The sequence below is a fragment of the Anas platyrhynchos genome, chromosome 3 (assembly GCF_047663525.1).
Source record: "Anas platyrhynchos isolate ZD024472 breed Pekin duck chromosome 3, IASCAAS_PekinDuck_T2T, whole genome shotgun sequence".
Lineage (NCBI taxonomy): Eukaryota > Metazoa > Chordata > Aves > Anseriformes > Anatidae > Anas > Anas platyrhynchos.
In genome coordinates, this window is record NC_092589.1 from 47,780,571 (window position 1) to 47,801,312 (window position 20,742).

Genomic DNA, 20,742 nt, shown 5'->3' on the forward strand with positions numbered 1-20,742 from the left:
TGCAGAAGCGTGTGACTGCAAGACCTAGATTCCTTTCCCCGCTCCCCCGTCTCTTTCCTTAGGTGCTTTTTAGCATTATTATTTGTTTTGGGAGGGGAAAAATCATCTTCGCTTCAGTCTCTTGCTAGAGGTCCAGACTGCTTACGTCTGAGCGCCCCTTATCATTTCAGTGAATGGCAATTGCAGCCTTGGTGCTGTTATAGCAATGAAGCTACAGACGTCATTGCCTCCTGTTGGACGTGAGATGTGTCCAAGCATCAGCCCCTTTTGCTTAAGAAAAACTCTTTAACTTCCACGCAGCCGACAGGCAGGCTTTTCTAAGATCCTATGGACCCACCACCGTACTGATACAGTGCCGTATTTTTATTTATCTGTGCATACACATGCACACAGGTGTGCGTGTGTACGTGTGTTTGTGTGTATGTGTACGGAGAGACAGAGGGAGAGAAATTAAAGCTGCTGCTGTAGAGCGAGCTCCTCTAAAACATCCTGCTCGTCAGAGTAGCTCTCCGCATCGCTCTGTTAAATACAGCCGGGCGGGAAAGCCATCATCAATCAATTTCGGGTAACAAGGAAGACTTGTTGAACACCTTGTTCTCCAGACCCCGGGAAGATGCTGGGCTGCCGGAGCGTGGACGAGCCGGGATTGTGCCCTGAACTTCACCCGCTTGGCAGCCGCTGTTCCTAAGCCATTTCCCCTCTCCTCCCCTGCCTCCTTGCCTCCCGGACCGGCAGTCTGCTCCTTAAAGTTGATCTGAAGGGGAAAGCAGAGACGAGCTTGTGCATAGTTTGGAGGGTAAGTTGTGTCCTCCCCCCTCCCGCCCCCCCACCGCGAAAAATACCCGCTAGCGAGCCTCCAAGTGCGCCAGGAGAGGGGGCAGGTGGCGGGGGGGGGGGTGCGCTCGGGACCCCCAGGGGACGGCATCTCGCGCCCAGCACCGAAAGGGTTACCGAGGAAGACAGACAGACAGACCGACCGACGGACCCACCGACCTCCTGCGGGGGTGCTGGCCGGGGGCGAGCCCCCCGCAGGTGCCGCAGCCCCCGCCGAGCCGCCCCCGCCGCCCCCCGGCCCCGGCCCTCCGCCGCCGGCCCCGGGGAGCCCAGGATCCCCGGCTCCCGCAGCACATGACCCCTGCAGGGAATTTAGCCTCCCTGCACCTGCAGGCTCTTGTCATCCCTCCTCCTCTGCTCCCGGTTTGCTTTTTAATCCTCTCATCCTCCCCACTCCCTCCCCCCCCCCAATCCATTCAGCTTTTACCTTTTTTTTTCCCCTTCTTTCCCCTTCTTTCCCCTTGTCTTTTTTTAACCAGGAGGAATCCCGACAGGGGAAAATAATATCAATAAGCTCCCTCCTTCCTCCCTCCCCCCCATTTATATATATATATTTATATATATATATTAAAAAAAAAAAGCACCACCCGCTAACATTTGGAAAAACAACAGAGGACGGTTGCCTCTCCAATTTTCACTCACACACGCTCAGATGAATGAGCAAGGAAGGGGGGGACCTAAACAGCCCCTTTAGACGTGGGGCTGAATTGATGGGATTGTGATTTGTAGGATTTCTCCACTTAGTCCCTGCCTCCTACTTGCTCTCCAGCCACTCCAAAGTCTCTTCCCCTCTCTTTAAGCAGCGATTTCTTTCAATCTCTCTCTCTCTCCCTCCCCGTGTCTCTCTCTCACACTCTCCCTCTCTCTCCACACACACTCATCTCCCCGGAGAGAGAGAGAGGAGAAACTCAACTCCCAAACACCGACCAGATGTCGAAGAAACGCAAAGCCCTGGAGGGCGGCGGAGCCCGGCTCCCCCCCGAGGACCCCAGAGCCCGCTTTGGGGCCGGCGAGGAGCAAGGTAGGGCGGCGGAGGCCTGCAGGTGGCCGGGCGGTGGGCAGCCGGCAGCCCACCGCAGGAGCGTGTCGGCCCGGCCGGCCTCCCGCAGCCCACCGACAGCGGGGTGACTTGGGCGCGTAGGCCAGGCTGCTGCCACGACGGGCTCCACACAGCAGGGCTGGTCCCCCCATGCCGACGGTGAACTTCTGCCAGGGGAAGGGTTAAGAGGGACATGGGGATGGGGAGAGGGAAGGGGGCGAGAGTGGGGAGCTGAGGGGGGCTGCGGGTCCGCCGGGAGGTCCGGCTGCCTTCCCCGCTGCTGCTCGTCACTGGCGGTGGTGTAGCCACGCTGCCTCATTGATTTGTAGCTCGTGTAAATCTGCTTGCAGGCTGTGCTCAGCTTGGGCAGCCGGTGAGCTGGAGGCACCTGGTATAGGCATTGTGGTTTTGCGTGGGTCCCGCTTCCTTCGGCGAGCCCCCATCCCTGGTGTGATTTCGGTTGCGTCATGTCGAGGCTTCCAGTGCTGCTCTTGCAGCGCACTTTGCATCCAGCTAAAGTTGGTTTTTCCCCAGCCTTGGTGCTTTGCTGTAATTTTCAAGCTCCAAGTATTTGTGGTGAAAGCTGCTCTGCACTTTTTTGACAAGATAATATCGATGTAGAGGCTGGGTGGTGTAAAATCAGCTATGCACACAAGTGTGAGGGAGGGCGTTCTGCAGCCGAATTTCTTGCTGCTCAGCCAGCCCAGTGGGTTCCCTTCCTTGTGTTTGTTTCGACTAAGTGGGCCCAGATGAACCAAGCTCAGCTACGGTGCTCTGGGGCTGGAGCTGTACTGCAGGGAAGAGACAAAAATACCAGTTGGATTCAGAGCAGTGTTTCAGGCTGTTGCAAATGGCTTTGGAGACCACGATGGGAGGTGGTGGGGGTGCGGTGGGTTCGGGTGGCCCCACAAGCCAGTGTCTTTGTCTGCTGGGATTCAGAAATACGCAGCTTCTGTTCGGGCAGGTGTAAGCCTGGGCAGAGAGCCGGCAGGGATGGAAGGAGTGTGTTCTCCAACATGGAGTCCGGGGGCCTTTTTGTGAAGGACGTGGAGGCTCGTCGTGTCACGAGTCGCCTAGATCATGAAATTCACTCACCACCATGGATGTTTTTGCTTTTTGCAATGAAATGTCTCCACTACAGTGACTGGTGTGCTCTTCTGGTTTTGTTAGGAAGGAGCACTCCTAGTGATTCACCATCTCTTTCAAAAGATATGGCTTTGGGTGGTTGTGGTTGTTTTTAAATTGCTTGGCTCTCCCACAAGAAAATAAGATTCATGTCCAGATTTTCTTATCATTTGTCTGCTTAAGACCAATCTTGACATTTGAGGGACATTTTCAGGCACTGTGAATTACTTTATTTGCATGACAGCATTCAATGTTTTTTGCAATGTGGAATTTTGCTGTTACTAACCTGGAAAATCTTACCTCTTTGTCAGCAATAGACGAGGTTAAACACAGGAAGGGCATTCAGCAGAGACCTGAAACTTGGCTATAGATTACGTGTAATTTTAATTTAAATGTATGCCATTAGTGGGTGTAGGAACACCTTACAAATTATTGTGATGCAGTGGTATGTGTCTGGTTTTCCTTTTTTTTTTCCTTTTTTTTTTTTCTTTTCTTTTTTTTCTTTTTTTTTTCCTTCCTTTGCTTTTTTTTTTTTTTTTTTTTTTTTTTTAACTCCACAATAGTATTTCCTATGACACTTCTGGTTATGTAACAAGAAACAGAAAACAAAATATAACTTTAAAATTGGATTTTTTTTTTCTTGATTTCAATGTGCACAAAGCAAATGAAATGGAAACCAAAGAAATATTTAATTAAGCATTGATGTGTATACAAAGAGAGAAAATAAGGTATCATTTTCCTTCTAAGTGGACACAAGGTATTTTGTAAATCAAACCGATTGAAAACCTGCGCTGTACGTAGGAAATCCGGGCTTGTGTAGTCCTTGACACAGCAAATGGTGAAATTTAAATTAAAATTTAGTTTTATTTCTGAGCTCAGATTTTATTTTTATGAACTTTTCCTCTGTTTGTTTTCTGCCTTGTGTTTCACAGGAAGGAATGTGGCTTGTTAATTACATTGTCTGTGGGTACGTAGCTGTAGAAACCATTAGGAGTGTGCCATGTATCACAATGCTGTGGTGAGCGTGTTTCTGTGTGAGCTGGTGGGTGTGAGGCTTTCTGCAGGCGTGAGATGCACAGGTGATTTTTTGGATTAATCTGAAGGATTTCAGAGCAAAGCACCGTGTCCCTGCAGAAGGCTTACTGCCCCTGTAGAGAGGCATGCTTGCTAGTTTGGAGGGAGCGTGTGCAGCCCTTGCCCAGAAGTATGGAAAAGCCATGTAACCGCCGGGCTTCAGCATTAAAACGTGTGCGCTGGGAGCAGGGAGGCGGGGAAGGGGAAATGGGCATTAGTAAACGAAGGGAAGAAAAATAGAGAGCTCAGATTTCTGGAGGCTGCCAAATGCTGTGTTCCTGCAGAACTCGAACGCAGGAGCTCTGCTGTCCTCGGCTAACGAGGTGACTTCTCCCAGCGGCACAAGTGTGAGGGCGGGAGGGCCTGGGCCCCGGTCTGCCATCTTAAGCCTCCGTGTCGCCTGGTGAAGCGAGGGCACACGTCGCTAACAAGCTCATTGCTGCTTTTCTGAGGGTCTGCATTTCTGTTTTTAAATCGTGAGAGGGCGCGTACTCATTCTTAGCTGCTCCAGACTCCGTTGGGTTTGTGGCCAACTGAAGCGTGTGCTTGTGGAGTTTCATTCAGCTCTTGTTTATCCTCCATTGGCAAAGCTGTGGGTGGACAGACTCTATGTAGGCCATGATACGGATTTTTTTTGAACTTCTCTGGTGTGATTTTGGTTTTACTCTTCTTCAAAGCATTCTGTGAAGGGCTCTGTAATCCATACTGTAACCTCGCCTGGTAGAGTAGGGTCTGATGCTATGGATGCCACATGTTTCAAGCCTCGCTGTTGTGGAGAGGAGGTAAGGGATGAGAGCCTTCAGCATCTCTCAGCTTCTCGACAGTGAGCGCCTGAACCCATGTGTCTAACCCACAGCACTTCGCTGCATCACCACGTTTAGTGGTGAGCCTCTAAGGCTCATACCTGGAGTTTGTAGAGACACAGTGGCATTTCCATAGAAAGCTCAGATTTTACATGGACTGATCCTCTCTCAGAGGTGCCCAATGACTGTGCATGGAGCCTAGGGCAACTGTACTCATTTACTTGTATCTACCTATTTTGCAGAAACTCTGGCAAAGCTGAGAGGGCCTCCCCAGAGAAACCAGATGTGGTCCTTCAGGGTGTTTGTGGCACCTTGTTAGTGACACCCAGCATGGAGAAGGGGATATTCATCTGTTGAAATGCAGCTCTCTGGCCTCCCTTTGTTGTCAGGAAGCAGAACATTTCCAGGGTGCTATTCATCTCTTCCCAAAGTGAAAGTCTACGTTTAGTCAGCAGAATCACATCTGAGAAGTGCTGTTTCTGCCAATTGAATACAAAAGTAGTCCAAACATCTAGCATAGATGTAGGCAACGGTATTTCAGCAGATGACTCCTTCCTTTTTGACCAGTTCTTTCTGGCTTCAGCGCCAGCCGATGGCAAAGATATTTTTCAATTGCATTTGAAGCAGAGGGCTTCCCTTCTGTGATAAGCCCTTTGCTCAAAATAGTGGCAAGGGAAGAATCTTGTTTTCTGTGAATCCCTGTGTTCTACGAATGTGTTGAAAGCTAGCGTGGAAGATGCAAAAATGGAGGGTGTTGGTTTAAAAACAAACAAAATATGGACACTTCTCAGGACATGACATTGTGCTTAAATTATTCAGTAATGCTGCTCATCATTATCCAGCAGTTTCTGGGTATAGAATACAGTATTCTGGACATTTTCTTGCAGAGATTTCTGATTATGATGGATTTGATGGATCCAGGGGAGGAAGAAACTCTAAATCCTCATTGGGCTGTTCTTTCTTTTTTTTTTTGGATTGTGCATGAAGATAAATAAATGCATTTTTTCCTCCACCTCCCCTGTGGTCCAGTTTTTGAGGGTGCTGAATGGTTTCCATTGTCATAAATATGAGTGATAGTTGAGAGACTTCTGCACTTTACAAAACTGTTTTCTAGAGAGGGAACTGTTGCAAAACACTTCCAGAGGCAAAGTTGAACTCCTAGAAACACCTCTGCCTAAGAGTGACTTTTAATACATGATTAATTTCTTTGAATTCAGTGTGACTGGCCACGTGCATAGATGTTAATCATGTGCATAAGGAAGTGCTTGCAGGATTTTGAGGGTCTCAGTTATTATTAAGGGTAGCCCTCTGGAGAATCATGTCTACGCAAAGGATACTTCCCTAGTAATTACTACAGGGAGCAGTTAATACTGAACTAGTCTTTGACTAATACTAGATGATCTGTGCGAGTGCTTAATATTCACATTTGTCTTGAACACATTTGTCTGGTATGAAACTATTGATTATTATTAAATCTTAATTTGGGATCATCAGACATAGAAAATTGAGTTCTGACCTTTTTTTCAAAGCTTGCATCGATGTAATGGAAATCAGAGTTGAACCCAAAATTCTACATTGGAATTCTGCCCCTAACCTCATACTCTGTCATCATCAGTTCAGTTTCAGTCTTTACTCCATTTGTGGTTTTATCCCATATGGGGCAATTGGGATTTGAGCTCTGCGTGCTCTCATTCTTCACATTTCTGTGATGCAGGTGGAAAAGCAAAGCAGTTCTTCCCTTGTGAGTGCTATTAGAGGCTTCAGTTTCTCTTGTATTTCCTCCTCTCCATCTTTGGTGTTCTGGTCATTCTTTTCTTTCCACTTAGCTTCTGATCCATGAAACAATCAAGCCCACCGTACATCTGTATCCCACTCTGGAAGATCTGCCTACTTGGATTTAAGAAGTTTAACAAGAGAGGCTTATGCATTTGTGAGGGCATGGGTAAGAGAAGGGATCTATTGGGCAGATTTATTTATTTATTTATTGTGCCAATATTGTAATACAAAGGAAAAAAAAAAAGTGATAGTTTTGACTTTGTTCAGCAAAGTTTGTCACTGGGGGGGGGCGGGGAAGGGGGGATGGTAGGGGCACAGAAAAGTAACAACGGTTCTGTAAGGTGTTTTTTTAAAGGGGGGAAAGACCATGCTTTCCAAGATGATTAGCTCAATGGTTACTGATTGTTTCTTGTGTTACATTTTGATTTTTTCATTACTTTGTCCTGCAACAGTCAGGGATTTGCCTTCCAGATGCTGTGGAAGGAAAGATTGGGTCTAACTTTTAGTTTCAGAGGATCAAATGCAACATGCTGAAAGGGAAGACAGCTTCACCAACCCACTTCAAAGTATGTGGAGCTGCAAACAGAATGGTGGAAAGATGTAAAGCTAAGGAAAACTCAGAATGCTTGGGAAGAGACAGAGCATGGACAAGGTACATATGCTGTAAAATAGCTTTGTAAGCACTACTGGGAAAAAAAGTATCTTCCTTAGGTTGTTGCTGACTTGCTTTCCCATCCACTGTCTCATAAAGGTTGTTGAGGAGCTCTTCTGTTCCCATTTGTTTCAGAAAGGTATGTTAGTGTGTGCTGAGGTGCAAATTTATGAGCCTTGTTTGAAGTAAAATAAAAGGCTTACTCTTAAGCATTGTGCTGAGTTGGTGTTTCCATGCAGGACAGGGCATGTGCAGTACTGCATAGCACAGCTCGGTCTGGAGCTGCTGCTAGCAAGAAGTGAGGTCAGTATCTATATTCTAGGGGAAAAAAAGCTATCCTGACCAACGTCATGAGGCAGAGCCACAGGGACAGTGCTGATATTTTAAGTACTTGACATAGTCGCTTTGGTTGGAAAGCGTGACTTTGGATGAATTACGGACTTGCCCTAGAAATAAATTTATCCGAACATTTTAAAAATAGGGATGACTTTTTAATTATTTGTGGGCATTTGGATATTTCAGCTATGTTGCTCATGTAGCATGTATGGTAATGCTATAAAAATGCCTGGAGTGTCAGAAATTGAAGTTCCAGTGAAAAATAGCGGAGAGGTCTTCCGAGTGTATGAGTGACTTTTGAGAGTGGGACTTTGATTAAATAACCATTTCCCTGGAAAACCATCTCCTGGGTCTTTGTGATGGGACTCCAGTTATGGCTCCATGAAGCTGTAGGATAATTCTTGCCATGATGATGCTGTAGCCCTGTTTCCATCTGGCTGCGAGCACAAGATGTTCATTAATCTGTTCCTCCTGTCCTGGCCGCAGCCCTGAGACAGCGATGCTCCAGTCTACCAGTGAGCAGTGACTCAAGGCAGCAGCTGCTGTTGGATGCAGTCAGGTTGTAGAGTTGGCTGAGTCCACGCCTGCTTCTTGCTGTTTGTCTGCCCTAGTCAATGGAGAGGGAGCAACTGTGGAAAAGATCTCCCAGGGAGACATCCCACGGACTGTGCAGGGAGCCTGAGCGGCCTCAGGTGCTCCCTCGACTTGTAGTGGTGTTGCCTGGGCAAGAGAGACCCTCGCTGACACAGAGGGAAGGCTCTTGACTTAGAATACCTTCTAAAGCTAAAGGACAGCCATAAAGGTGGGAGGATCAAAATGAAATGAAATTGAAAACATGTGGCTAATCTTTCAGACGAAGCAAAGTAAAATGTTAGCAGTTTTTATTTGATTTTTGGTAGAGTGAAGATCTGTATGAGTTTGCCTGCATTTCCCTGACCTTATGTTGTATTTTTTGTTTCTTGTCCTTAGTTATTCTTCTGTTATTAAAAAAAAAAAAAAAAAAGAATAAATGAAGCAGCTTCCCTATTCCTGGTCAGCGAAGGAATGTGCGTCTACTACCCTTACTAGTAATGTACGAGAGGATCCGTGTCCGCCTTCACCTGACAGCACAGTATTGTCAGAGGGCTGCATTTTATGGCTTCATCACCAGCTTGCCATGGTCTTTGAACATATCACAGGCAGGTGCTTTTCTATAGGAAAGGAGGAGAGCTGCGCACACCCAGTGACATGAAATTGACGATTTATTTTTTAAAAGGCATTGTGTTAATAACATGCAAAAACAGAGGCTGTAATGATCGCTAATAAAGCACTAGTTTATTAATAAAGCTGCTTTGTGTATTCTCTCCATGGCCTTAAATTTTCTGTAGTATTTGGGCACAATCATGTTTTTGGGTTACTTGTGATAATGCAGAAACCTTGGCAACTCATTGAGCAACAGTTGTGGCTTATGCTGGAGGAGGAGAGGAGGGACACTGTCTGGGTTCGATGGGCTTGAATACATTAGGTTTGTGTGTTCATCGCGTCAGTCGCAGTGTGATGGCTAATAATGTTGACATTTAAGGTGTGCCCACACATTAGGCAATTGAGCTTGTCTTCCTAAGCTCATTCCTAGTATGTCTGCTAACATGTGGAGTAAGCAACTGTATTTCGTGTGTCAAGCCTTCCACACTGTGTTTTAGTCAAGTCAGCTGAGAGTCCATTAGTAATAGATTGATTCTTACGTTGTTTTCTGGGTAGTGTTGGGCCCCAACATAAGAGGAGAATTAAAAAATAAAAACAGTGCCATGAAGATCAGAGGTGGAGGAGTCATACATGACAGCAATATGAAATGATAATAATGATAAATAAATGAGAGAGAAAACAGAGATAACCCTCAGATTATACTGGGAAATCATTAAAAATTGTGAGTCTTCAAGGGAAAACTTACTTAACTTAGAGATTAAAGCTGAAAAACCCACAAAGCTAAGATGTCAGTGCCTATGGAGATGGCAGCCTCTGCATGAGAATGGACTAAATGTCAGAAGTATGCTCTCTTCAAGAATAGACCTTTTTATAATCATTTTTACAAAAATTACTAAATCTGTATGTAGCTTTTATGTTAGCATAACCAAGTATTAGGAGTATCTATGTAAGGTAAGCAAATTGAGAGTTCTGTTTGTGATCAGGTCAGCTTCCTTGACCATTCCCATGTGAAGTCCTGACTTACATTTTGCTTTTTAATCCTTTTTCACCTGCAGTGTCTTTCTGTTGTATTTCCTTTAGCCTGATTACAGCCAAGATGGGCTTATGCTGCCTATAGTTATTGTTCAGGCTTTGCAGATCCACTCTATATATTGTTAATATCTTTCTAATGTTATGCTTAGTAACTACGGTTTGCAAATGAGTAAGAGTAGATGGTAGGTCTCCATTTTAACTGCCCATGCAAGTACTCCAGCTGTTTTGGGGAAGAAAATTTAATAACCTACAGGTGGTTTTAGCTCTGCGTGACATTGCCAGGAAGGAGACTGGGAGCACTCACACTTAGAGGCTGTTAACAGGCAGTTGAGTAAGTGGCATTTCTCCTGCTTTTCTGCTTTTATTTTTTATCTTCAGACAATATTTTATGTAAGGATGCGTGAGTACTCCCAGTCTCTTCCAAGGCCAAATCAAAAAAGGGCTCATCACAGTTTATCTGGGAAGTGGCAACTAACAGGTGAGCCTGCCCATAGAACACAAAGTGTCCTCAGCTGTGTGGATGGAGCTGTGGTCAGTTCTCACTGCTCTGCCACTCTCCCTCATTTTAAGGTATGCTTGGCTTCTTGTGAAGTTCAGTAACTTCTTGAAAATGCAAAAAAAAAAATTATACAGGGCAAACTTTGCATTGGATAAATCAAGGTCCTTGCCATTAGTATTTTGGGGATGTTGGTGGATTTTTTATTGTTGCTTTGTTTTGATTTGTTTATGGTATGTGAAGAACTGCAACACTTTCTTGCAATGAGACTTCTGAATCCAGATGACAGTGCTGTGGCTCAAACAGGGTTTTAAGGCCAATAATGGAAATTACCTTGGGTTTTGGTGATGGTACGTGAAATAGGCTGATTTCTAACATACAGATACCTTGTCTTCAGAAGGTCCTATTTAGACATTCAGCATTGTTGTACCACTAGTTCTTTGGCTTGCATGGCCTCTTAGTGCATGCTATGCTACTTTTTTTTTTTTTTTTTTTTTTCCTCCAAACTGTATATGCTTGAATTAGCATGAGGAAGTCTGAAAGTGCTTGGGATTTCAGTGCAGTATCTAAGAACTGCATGCTGAGATTTAGGCAGAGTTGAAGATGCACGTGAGATGCAGGATTTGACTAGATGGGAAACCTACAGCTGGCACAGCAACAGTGGCAGTGTGCAGATGTAAAACTCACAGGAGGACAAATGACCTAGCCACACGCCTGCCTCTGCCACATCTCAGGGAAGAAACCCGCTGCTGTTTGTCTGCATAGGTAGATGGAAAACTACAGGTAGTCATCTTCTCTCTGCCCTGTAAAATACGAAATCATGGTCTTGTCCAGTGGTAGCCAGTATTTATGAAGAAACCTCAATTACAGTGCAACTAATACTGCACATGAAGATTTGGCAGGGTTTTTATGAGGATGTGAAGCTGCTAAATCCAAGGAGGGGAAGAGATGATGCAGTTATACATATACAGATGTATTGTCTGGAATGCTTTTATCAGGTTTTGAAAGGCCAAAGCATCTATACGATTCTCTATCTAGGCCTTGGCATCAAATGATGTGGATGGCTTCGGGTATGCAGCTTCTTATAGGATGATCTTGGCAGGTTGCATTTATTCTGTATCAACAACCCAGCCTCGGGTGTCAGCATTCTGGAGATTTTGTGGTCGGACAAAGTGTTCCCACCTTCTCCTTGTATCACTTCCAGGTAAACAGAGATTAATTAGGAACTGGCTATGTCTGGCTGTTTTTTTAAAGGCAGATGTGCAACACTTTTAGCCTTTTTTAATCATTAAAGAATGATAGCAGTCATTTTTGGCTGGGAATCTGCAGAATAAGCACCGCTAATCCTAAAGCATTATGTATTTTTAATTTGGGATTATAATAGACTATGAAGGAGAGAGGAATAAAAATTGTAAAGCTCAACATGAAGGAATATTTAATATTTTTTTTTTTTCAGGAAAGATTTTGGCAAAATCCCCTGGATCTGCACAGAACCTACAGATTTAAGATGTCTTTGCACAGCCAGAGGCTGAGATCATGGCTGTCTAACTACAGTTGGATATTTTCATATCTGCCAAGTTTAGCCTTAAATAAATAAATGAAAAAAGGTCATGCTTCATGCTTTGTACAAACTCTTGAAATGGTTCTCACTTAATATTCAGGGGGATAGTGACCTCCCTTTGAAGATACTGTCCTCCTGCTCAAAATCCTGCATGGAACCAGGAAAGTAGTTCTTTAAATGAAGCCACGAAATGTCTGAAGGTACTTTCTGGAATCCCTTAAAATGACCCCGGTTCAAGAAATGTGCCCTACTTACTGCCATGAGTGCAGTAAAGTCAGTCACTGGAAATCTATTAGTTGTGGGCAATTGCAAGCACGTTACCCAACATTAACCCACAAAAAGGAAAATTAACACAGTTAAGAGCAGTTCTTGCCAGAAAAAAAGATGAACAAATAGGAGCAGAAGCTGAGTGGGAAGCTTCTAGCAGCAGGAGGGGGGGACGGTAGAGATCATCTGTTCAGACGTGCTTTTTTACTTCTCTCCCCCTGCTACTCCCCAGGTATCTCTCTTTCTCTCTCTCTTTTTTTTTAAAAAAAAAAAGAAAAAAAGAAAAAAAAAAAGACACAAATATACTCGATAGCTACTGTGAAATCCATAATAAGGATCAACTATCCAGGAGGCAGTTTTCAAGGACAACTGTGATGAAGGGGGATGTTTTTAGAGTGAGGTCGTGTCCAAAGACAGCCTCAGCTGATGGCAAGCTTGTACATGAGCACTGAATAAGCACCTTGTCTTGCGTGGTCCCCGCTCCAAGGAGCCTGCAGTCTTGTAAATCTGACACACACGTACAGGGCTGGTTTCTTTAAAATGGCTTGCTTCAGTTTTTGTGTGGTGGTATTTCTTTCAAGTCATTGAGCTCTTCCTTCTATGTCTCCCTCTATTTATGCATCTCTTCTCTGTTTTGGTAATCCAGCAAGCCATTTTTATGCACAGTACTTTTCTTTGCCATGCAGAAATACTACGAAGTCCTGAGGGGACAGAAGGGAAGCAGCAAATGGGACAGAGTGTGTTGTGATGGGCCAGCAAAGTAGGCAGGGAGCACAGGCAAGAAAGTTCTGTCTCCATGCTCCTACCGTCTCCCTTATGTGCCGTTTTCTGGTACTATTTCCATTTTCATCAGAAATGCCTGTCTCTGTGGTACTCAGCTGCATCTGTGCTTTGTGATAACGTTGCTGTTCAAACGGCGGGATGGAAAAGGACATGTAGGTAAGAGGAAAATATCTAAAGCCAAACACACTGAAGCGGGATTGGGCTCAAATGTTTTTCTTCAGAGCTTCTAAGTCAAAAAAGCTCAGAAAAAAGTCTTTTGCCATGTTTTATGTTCGTAGTCATGGCAAACCACCTAATATCTTAGACGGCCTTTGGTGGCCTTTGATGCAATTGCCTCTGTTTGCAAACACACACATAGACTGTTCAGGTCTGTGTAGGTATGTCATAACTCAGCCTGAATGGTACTAGTTAGTTTATACAAACTAACATAGTTTAGTTATACTGTGTTAGTTTGTATAAACTATGTGGGACATAGGTCTTGGTCCATCCTGGTATGGTAAGGTGGTCCTTTGCACTATATTGGCATTTGAGGGTGACTGTTTCATTGACTTTAATAACCTGTCTCTTTTTACTAAAAGCAAAAGTCAGTTTATTTATTTATTTTTGAAAGTAGTTGTATTAAGCATACAGAACATCTTGTGTGATCATTATTTCTTCTTTTATTGCTTGAATGTACTCTTCTTTAAAATAAACTCAAAATGTTCATTCTTTATTCTGCTGTGAAAAGTCTCTCATAAAAAAAAAAAAGGGGAGAGAAAAAAATCATTCAGTAATTGAAGCACCTCGTTGGGGTATTTAGAGAGACCTTGTGTTGATAGTGAGGGAGTACTGTTTTAGGATGGCTGGGGCTGTTTGTTTGATGGCTGCTGCCCAGTAAATCTAGTAGAGGGGGAGAACAAATCCACATGGTGATGATTTACTGTATTTTTTTTTAGCATCAAGCAGGGGAACTCACCACAGATAAGGGGCTTGGTTAAGTACTACTGAGGAGGACACAGATAAGACTCTAGGAGTAGCACACGTTTAATACAGAGGTGTTTTTTTTTTTTTGTTTTGTTTTGTTTTTTTTTAATATCTCTGTTTGGAGATCTCTGCTATTGGCTGTGGTGGTGGGTGAAATTTGTGTGTGTGTTTCAGTATGACTCTTGAAACACAAGTTTAAATTGCTTCCTCACAATAAAGACACAATATATGTTTCTAGACAGATTTATTGAGTATGGAAATCCTGGAAAGTTTCCAAACAGGGAATGCCGTGACTTCATTGCACCCTTCACCATATTTCTGGTGTTTGATCTTGGATCCTCCCTTTTTATTTTTTTTGTCTCTAAAATGACTCTTCACATTCTGTGGCAGGACACTGGCTGTGCTTTCCTTCTCTCCAATTGCTTATGCCTAAATTAGGAAACCTAAATTAGTGCTGTGATAAAGTAGTACAATGTGGTGATTTTTCTTAACCATTTCTTCCATCCTTCAGATGTCTCTGGAGTACCACATGGTACACAAAGTTTGTTTTTAAATGAGTGCTGGGCTGGAATATATAAATTCTGTAACTACTTGGATGTCACTTGGAGGAAAAATCATGTTAAGGACATCACTGGAAACTGCTGGTACAGCTCTACTTTTCAGTAACTTTCAGTATTCTTAACTTTTCACATTTTATTAGAAAATAATAAGGGACATTAAGTAACTTCTTATCTACTTCAGATACTTGCATAAAAGTGAATGCCATGCTGGTGTTGTTAGAAATGGTGTTCAACTGTACAGCTGTTGTACTGAGAGTTATTAGAGATGGATTCAGTCTGGAGCATGGCATTTGTAAAACTCCAGAAGTTAAAACTAAATCCTTGCATGTTTTTGTTGTTTGATAAAACAAAATGCCTACACATTTTTTTTTTTTTTTGTAATTAGCTTTTTGTTTCTTTTATTTACATGTCAGATTTTGTCTCAGAAGTCTCTGCTTATTTTTATTTAAATGATGACCAGACATAGTGAGTCTTATGCTATCATGACCAGCCCCTCAGCTGAGGTCAGAAGCTATTAACCCCTTCAGCTGTTTCATCAGCCGGGTGAGATTGGTACCAGCAGATGTTCTCTCACAATTTGCTAAGCACTGAAGAGTACAAAGATAACCAGTCGGTGCTGAACTAAACCCAAATGTCTTTTTGTGCTGGCTACAGGTTGTCATAATTACACCTATCTTTGCTCATCTTGTTTTCTCTTGTCTTTTCTCCTCTTTCTAAATCTAGCCCGATTTGCTCACAATTTGCTTTCTAGATGAATGACCACCATCTTGTCAGATTTGGGACTTGGTAAGAAGCAGAGTTAGGAACTGAAGAAGGAAGAAGAGATGACTTGTGATGTCATCTTTATCTAATTCTGCAAACCTAATTATCGTATCCACATAGTGGTGTGTTGCATTTGGACATTTGTATTTTAAAATAACTTAAACTCAGGAGTTTTTCTATCAGGTAGCAGAAAATGAGAAGCACCTGCTCAAAAAAGTCATTTGAATTATCCAGGTGGAGCAGATGATGCTTAGTAAGAGTTGAAGGATGTTCTGAAAGGATGTTGGAAATGATTACAAGAGTGGAGTAAGTTTACATACGTATAGTAGTAAGATAGTTTATGATTTGCTGCACTTTTTAAGTCTTAGCTCTCTCTGTGAAGTGGCTGCTTTTGCCTTTATTTCTCTTATTTCAGAATTTGTCAGCTTGATTGATGGTATTGGTTAACTGCAGGACAGAACTCATCCAACTACCAGAACAGATACTTTGAGTAGTAGGTGTTTGTAGAAATATGCAATAATTTTATTTCTTAATTTTTTTTTTTTTTCTTCTTAAAAAAGATGATAAAGATGAAAAGGAGCCTCAGGGGTGACCTTATCGCTTTTTATAGGTACATTTCAAGGAGGCTGTAGTGAGGTGGGAGTTGGTCTATTCTCCCACATGCCTGGTGACAGGATGAGGGGGAATGGGCTGAAGTTGTGCTAGGGGACATTTAGGTTGGATATTAGGAAGAACTTCTTTACTGAGAGGGTTGTGAGGCATTGGAATAGGCTGCCCAGGGAAGTGGTGGAGTCATCATCCCTGGAGGTCTTTAAAAGACATTTAGATGTAGAGCTTAGGGATACGGTTTAGTTAGTGTAAGGTCAGAGGTTGGACTTGATGATCTTGAGGTCTCTTCTAACCTAGACAATTCTATGATTCTGTGATTTCTGCTAGCCTACAAGAACTGATTTTAAGTTGGTAATTCATCATATATTGATATACAGCCTTGTTTTCCAAATCATGAGTCAAGTGCAATACTTTGAATTGGAGCATATGTAGTAATAGAATTTTACTTCTGAAATTACTGTTGTTCTTTTTGACATGGCACAGAATATAGCACATGATGTTAAGTCACATCCTTACGTAGTGACAGCCATCAGTTAGAGGTATTCCATTGGCCAGTACAATTGGGTTCTGTGTAACTGCACTAGAGCACCAGTTTAGTACTGCTTGGGAAAATAAGATTGGGATGAACGTTCATCCACCATTCATCCAAGGGTCTCACCCTTGCATGAGGTGGTGAGGGGCCTACTATGAATATTCTTGGTGTGCTGGTTAAGGTGATTGAGTTGGCTGTGGCATGAGATTCTAAGCAACGCTATGGGAAAAAAATATTCATTTTGAATACACTGTTTAATAACTGTTTGTTGAACATTTTATTTATTTTGTAGTAAACTTGCACAGCATTTGAATATTGTCACTGTTTTTGCATGGAAATTTCACATTTCAAACACCTTGTATGTGTTGTGAGAGTCCTTTCCCTGCAGAAGGCAAATTACTGGATTATCCTTATTGTGAGTGGGCTTCTTTCTTTAGCAGGAGTTGCAAACAGGCATGTTTTCTATTTTGGCAGTTTCATCTTCATGTTATTCTGGAAGTCAGTCGTCACCCCCCCACACTTTTTTTTTTTTTTTTTTTTTTTTGCTTCCAGTAGTGGATCACTTATTTTATGGTAGCTCAAACAGATGTTTTATATCATGGCTACTGACTTCTCTTGCTTCTTGCCTAAGTGACAGACAGTTAGTATAAACAACCCCTTCCTCTGTGGAAAGTCCTCTGGATCACCATGAGATGAGAGAAAGGGAGATGTGGTGTTTTATTATTATTATTATTTTTAAGAATATGGCCATGTGAGGCATGCCTTCTGTTGTGTGTACTGGAACTATCTGCTGAAGAAGCACCATCGCTAATGGTAGCTCCCTTGAGACAAGATGGTCTCTTAAGGGTTTTTGTTCTTTCATGTTTTCAAGTGTAAGTAGATTGCAAAGAGGTAGGTTCTGCCTGCAGTTGTTGTCAGGACAGCATTGGAAAACAGAAGATTAGATGTTTCTCAACTTACGTTATTTAGGTTTTTCTTGTATCCTAAGAAGAGACAAAATACAGTCTCTTCTGAGAAATGTTACTTGCCATTTCCTGGCAAGTTCACTGGATGTCCAAGTGGTTGGTAGGAGGTCCAGCTTTTCTGGTGTTCCAACACTATGGAATAATGCTTCTTTCATCTGTTGCTTACAGTCCTCATGGCATTTATTTCACCAAGAGTTTTAATAGTCCTCCTTACTTGCACATGTTTTCTCCATGTGGTGTCTGTGCCCTAGTAGAAACTAGGTACAGTTAGGTGAGATGTGCTGCCTGGTGTGAATTATAAAAGAAATGTGATGTCGTGGAAAAAATATGATCCTCAATTTTACTGAGGTCAGGATGTCACAGAGCAGACATGTTTCTGTTTTCTGCCCTGGAGTCTGCTCATATCACTGCATATGTGTACTCATACCTCTTGCAATATGTATTGAAGACAGGTGGTCATTTCTAGGGGCTTTGCTTTCAACAAAGTCTGATATACAGAGGTCTCGTGCACTTCTTCAGTTTTGTCTTTCCCCAAAACTCCTTGTTTTGCAGAAATGTGTAAGGGTGGCTTGCTAGTCCTGCTGGAAAAGTATGGTTCATAGGCTGTTAAATGACAACTTCCCCTGTGGGTAGTTTTTCTTTTGTGTAAAATGTGTTTGTCTGAAGAGATCCCCAACTTTGGCACCATCTCCCAAAAGTGGAAAGTGGATTCCTTTCCCCCATCTTCTTGGGACCCCACACCCTTTGCTGTAAGTCACAGCCTTGGTAGATGCCATCATGCCAAGTGCTGTACCAATACAGGTCTCATAACAGTTCTTTCTTCAAAGAGTTTGCAAGGTGAAAACAAACAAACCCTGGCAATATTGTGAATGTTTAAGTAAAACGAGGTTCTGGATGGATGCAGGCCCCTCGTAAACTGCAGTTTGTTCCACCCTGTGCTAAGCAGAAACCCCATGGCTTAGTCCTGAGTTTGGAGACTTCTCAGTATTTGAGATGCTGAGGTTTGTGTCTCTGTTTATGCTTCTGTCCCCAGGTATGAATTTGCACCAGTTCTTCAGGACTAGCATAAGCTCCCGTGTGGCAGTATCACCACCAGTATGATGAGCAGTATCTCCGGTACAAAGTGCAGATGTGAACTTCTGTTCTGCATCTGGGGAGAGAAAGAGAAGCCGTTTAAAGTGACATTTAAGCTGGAGAGGTCTTTCATAAACATCTTTGTGAGTAATAGCAACCTTCTGCACTGGCTGGGGGGCTGTACTAGAGCTTTCCCTGAAATGCACAAAGTACTTAAGCCTGGATTTTGATCCTATTCCTCCAACATCCAGCATGCTGCCTTCGGCTGGACTTTTGAGGGCCCTGTCAACACAGAGGTCTTTCTCCTTAATTCAGTGTTTTGGCTGGCCTGTCTTTTACATTTCTGATCCAGAGCTTTTAGGCCTTTCTTACATTATTCTCTCCTTAGGCTGCATTTTGAAGTGCTCACCCCAAATGTTAAAATTGTCCTTTCTTCCTTGTTTATCTATGAAATGAAAGCATATTCGGTTGAAGTTTTGAAGTTTAGGTCTTTTCTGTTCCTCATGTGATTACTAAATTTTTATTTTTTTTTATATATTTCTTTCTTTCTGCTCACTTACCCAAGCATCCAGTTAAAGAACAGGGTGAACTTATTTACTGAGAGGGAAAACTGTGGTGCCTACTGATCTCAGTGGCTAGCTTTTGGCATGTTGCATGCTACAAAGCATCTTTTGGTCCCTGCTCTGCTGTGCACAGCACTGGATTGATCGAGGCCTGACTGCTGGCAAGGGCAGTGGTATAGCTTCTTCCACACGGCATGCGGCGGTGAAAGGGAAAGAGAGTGGAAAACTGGTTAATGTTAGGTAGGGAGTAGCTGAAAGAATGGTCTGCTTGTGAGGAGTGCATTGCTAGAAAGGCTGATTGGGGTGCCTGGGGCTGAGATGGGGCATATTTGGCTGGCTTGGGGTGGGAGATTAAATAGTGACAGATGGTTCACATGGTTTTCTAATGCAGGAGAAGGTATGAAGCACGTCTGTGTTCGTGAGAGAGAGCGCCAGAGCTCGGAGGATTGATTACGTGTGAGAAGCTTAACATGTGAGCACAGTGTTTGTGTGCAAGCATGCAAAGGCAAGAGTGTTTGTGTCAAAGGACGTGTGTGTGAGAACTTGTCTAGCTCTGTGTGCATGTGTGTGCAGAAGGGGGATTCTTATATTGTAGGAAGAGAGGACCAGAACATATTTGTGTAGGCTGGTAAGTTTTGTTGTGCTTTTTTTTTTTTTTTTTTTTTGTTAAAAAAAAGTAAAAATGTAACTTCCCTCACTGTAAAGCTATAAATGCCGCAAAGATGTATTTCCCTGCTGAAATGATCTTTCCTGAAAATATTGTAAGTTCTTGAAACATCATTATTTTTAATAAAGCATTCTGTCAGAAGACATAAAAGTTTCTCTTCTGATATTTTGAAGTACGATGAAGCCAAGTTTCGCAGTACATACCTAAGTCATAACATATAGAAGGCACTTAATTTGTGGACTATTACAACATGCTTTGGGTCATGTTATGGCCAAAGGCTGTGACTTAATTTACCCAACAAAAGTATTGTAGTCACATTGAAATGCACTTCCTGTACTCTTACTGGTTTTTATGGGCTATTTTTTTTTACAATAAGAAAACAGTCAAGTCTGTACATTTATTGTGCAATGACGAACAAGAATCTGATATTGCTGACAATCTGTCAGGAAATTTTGGTTCTATCCAGAGTTTTCCAGTCATGTTATAAGTATAGCAGCATGTGGTAGCATTTCACTTAGCTAGATTACTTGGACAATACTGGTACGCCATAAAAATAATTGTGGAACATGGTCTTGATGGTACCAAAGCTTTACAACTTCCTCACAGCAGTGTTGTTCAAGAAGGATACTTTAGAAAAGCAAAAGCAATTAAAGAACATTAAGACAAATTAAGAGTACAGAGTACATCTTGTCAAAATTAGTTTGATATTCTCTCTTCGCTCTAGTCTTTCTTGTGTATTTTACCATCCTTTTCAGATCCGAGGTGTTCTTTCTCTTAATTCAGCACCTTAGACTCATTCTGAGAAATATATGCAGTCTTCCAGTCCCTAACTTCTTCTAGGTATAATACAACATCTCTTCAGAGGTTTTTCTGCTTTTGTGTGTGTGGGGGGGGGGGGGGAAGGGGAGAGGGGGTGTTGTTTGTTTTCTTTAATTATAGGTCAGCCTTTGCATTTGCTCCTCTGTAATTCTAATTGACGAAAACAAAAAATCTATGAAAAATTAAAACTCCATCCTAAGATTCTAGTTGCAGAGATTAATCTAGGAGCAGTTGGTTGGGAGTAGGAAACTGAACATATTTTAAGGAT

At 42.8% G+C, this 20,742-nt stretch overlaps 1 protein-coding gene and 1 long non-coding RNA gene across 4 annotated transcripts in view; both read left to right on the plus strand.

The window, feature by feature from the left end:
- Positions 1–240: 240 nt before the first annotated feature.
- The window catches only part of PDE10A (phosphodiesterase 10A), a 367,399-nt gene continuing 346,897 nt past the window's right edge, over positions 241–20,742 (plus strand). For 2 of the 3 annotated variants that reach the window (XM_072035843.1, XM_072035842.1), the window contains exon 1: positions 241–796. Coding sequence is in view for 1 of the 3 variants with exons in the window: in XM_027454257.3 (XP_027310058.1) it covers positions 1,765–1,855 (91 nt within the window). In the remaining 2 variants the exon portion in view is untranslated. Of the gene's footprint in view, positions 797–1,669; positions 1,856–20,742 lie in introns of those variants that run through there. The other variant, XM_027454257.3, reaches the window with a different exon arrangement.
- Positions 9,662–12,442, plus strand: LOC113843197 (uncharacterized). Its single transcript, XR_005264206.2, has 3 exons — positions 9,662–10,699; positions 11,388–11,553; positions 11,806–12,442. It is a non-coding gene; the product is annotated as an uncharacterized lncRNA (long non-coding RNA).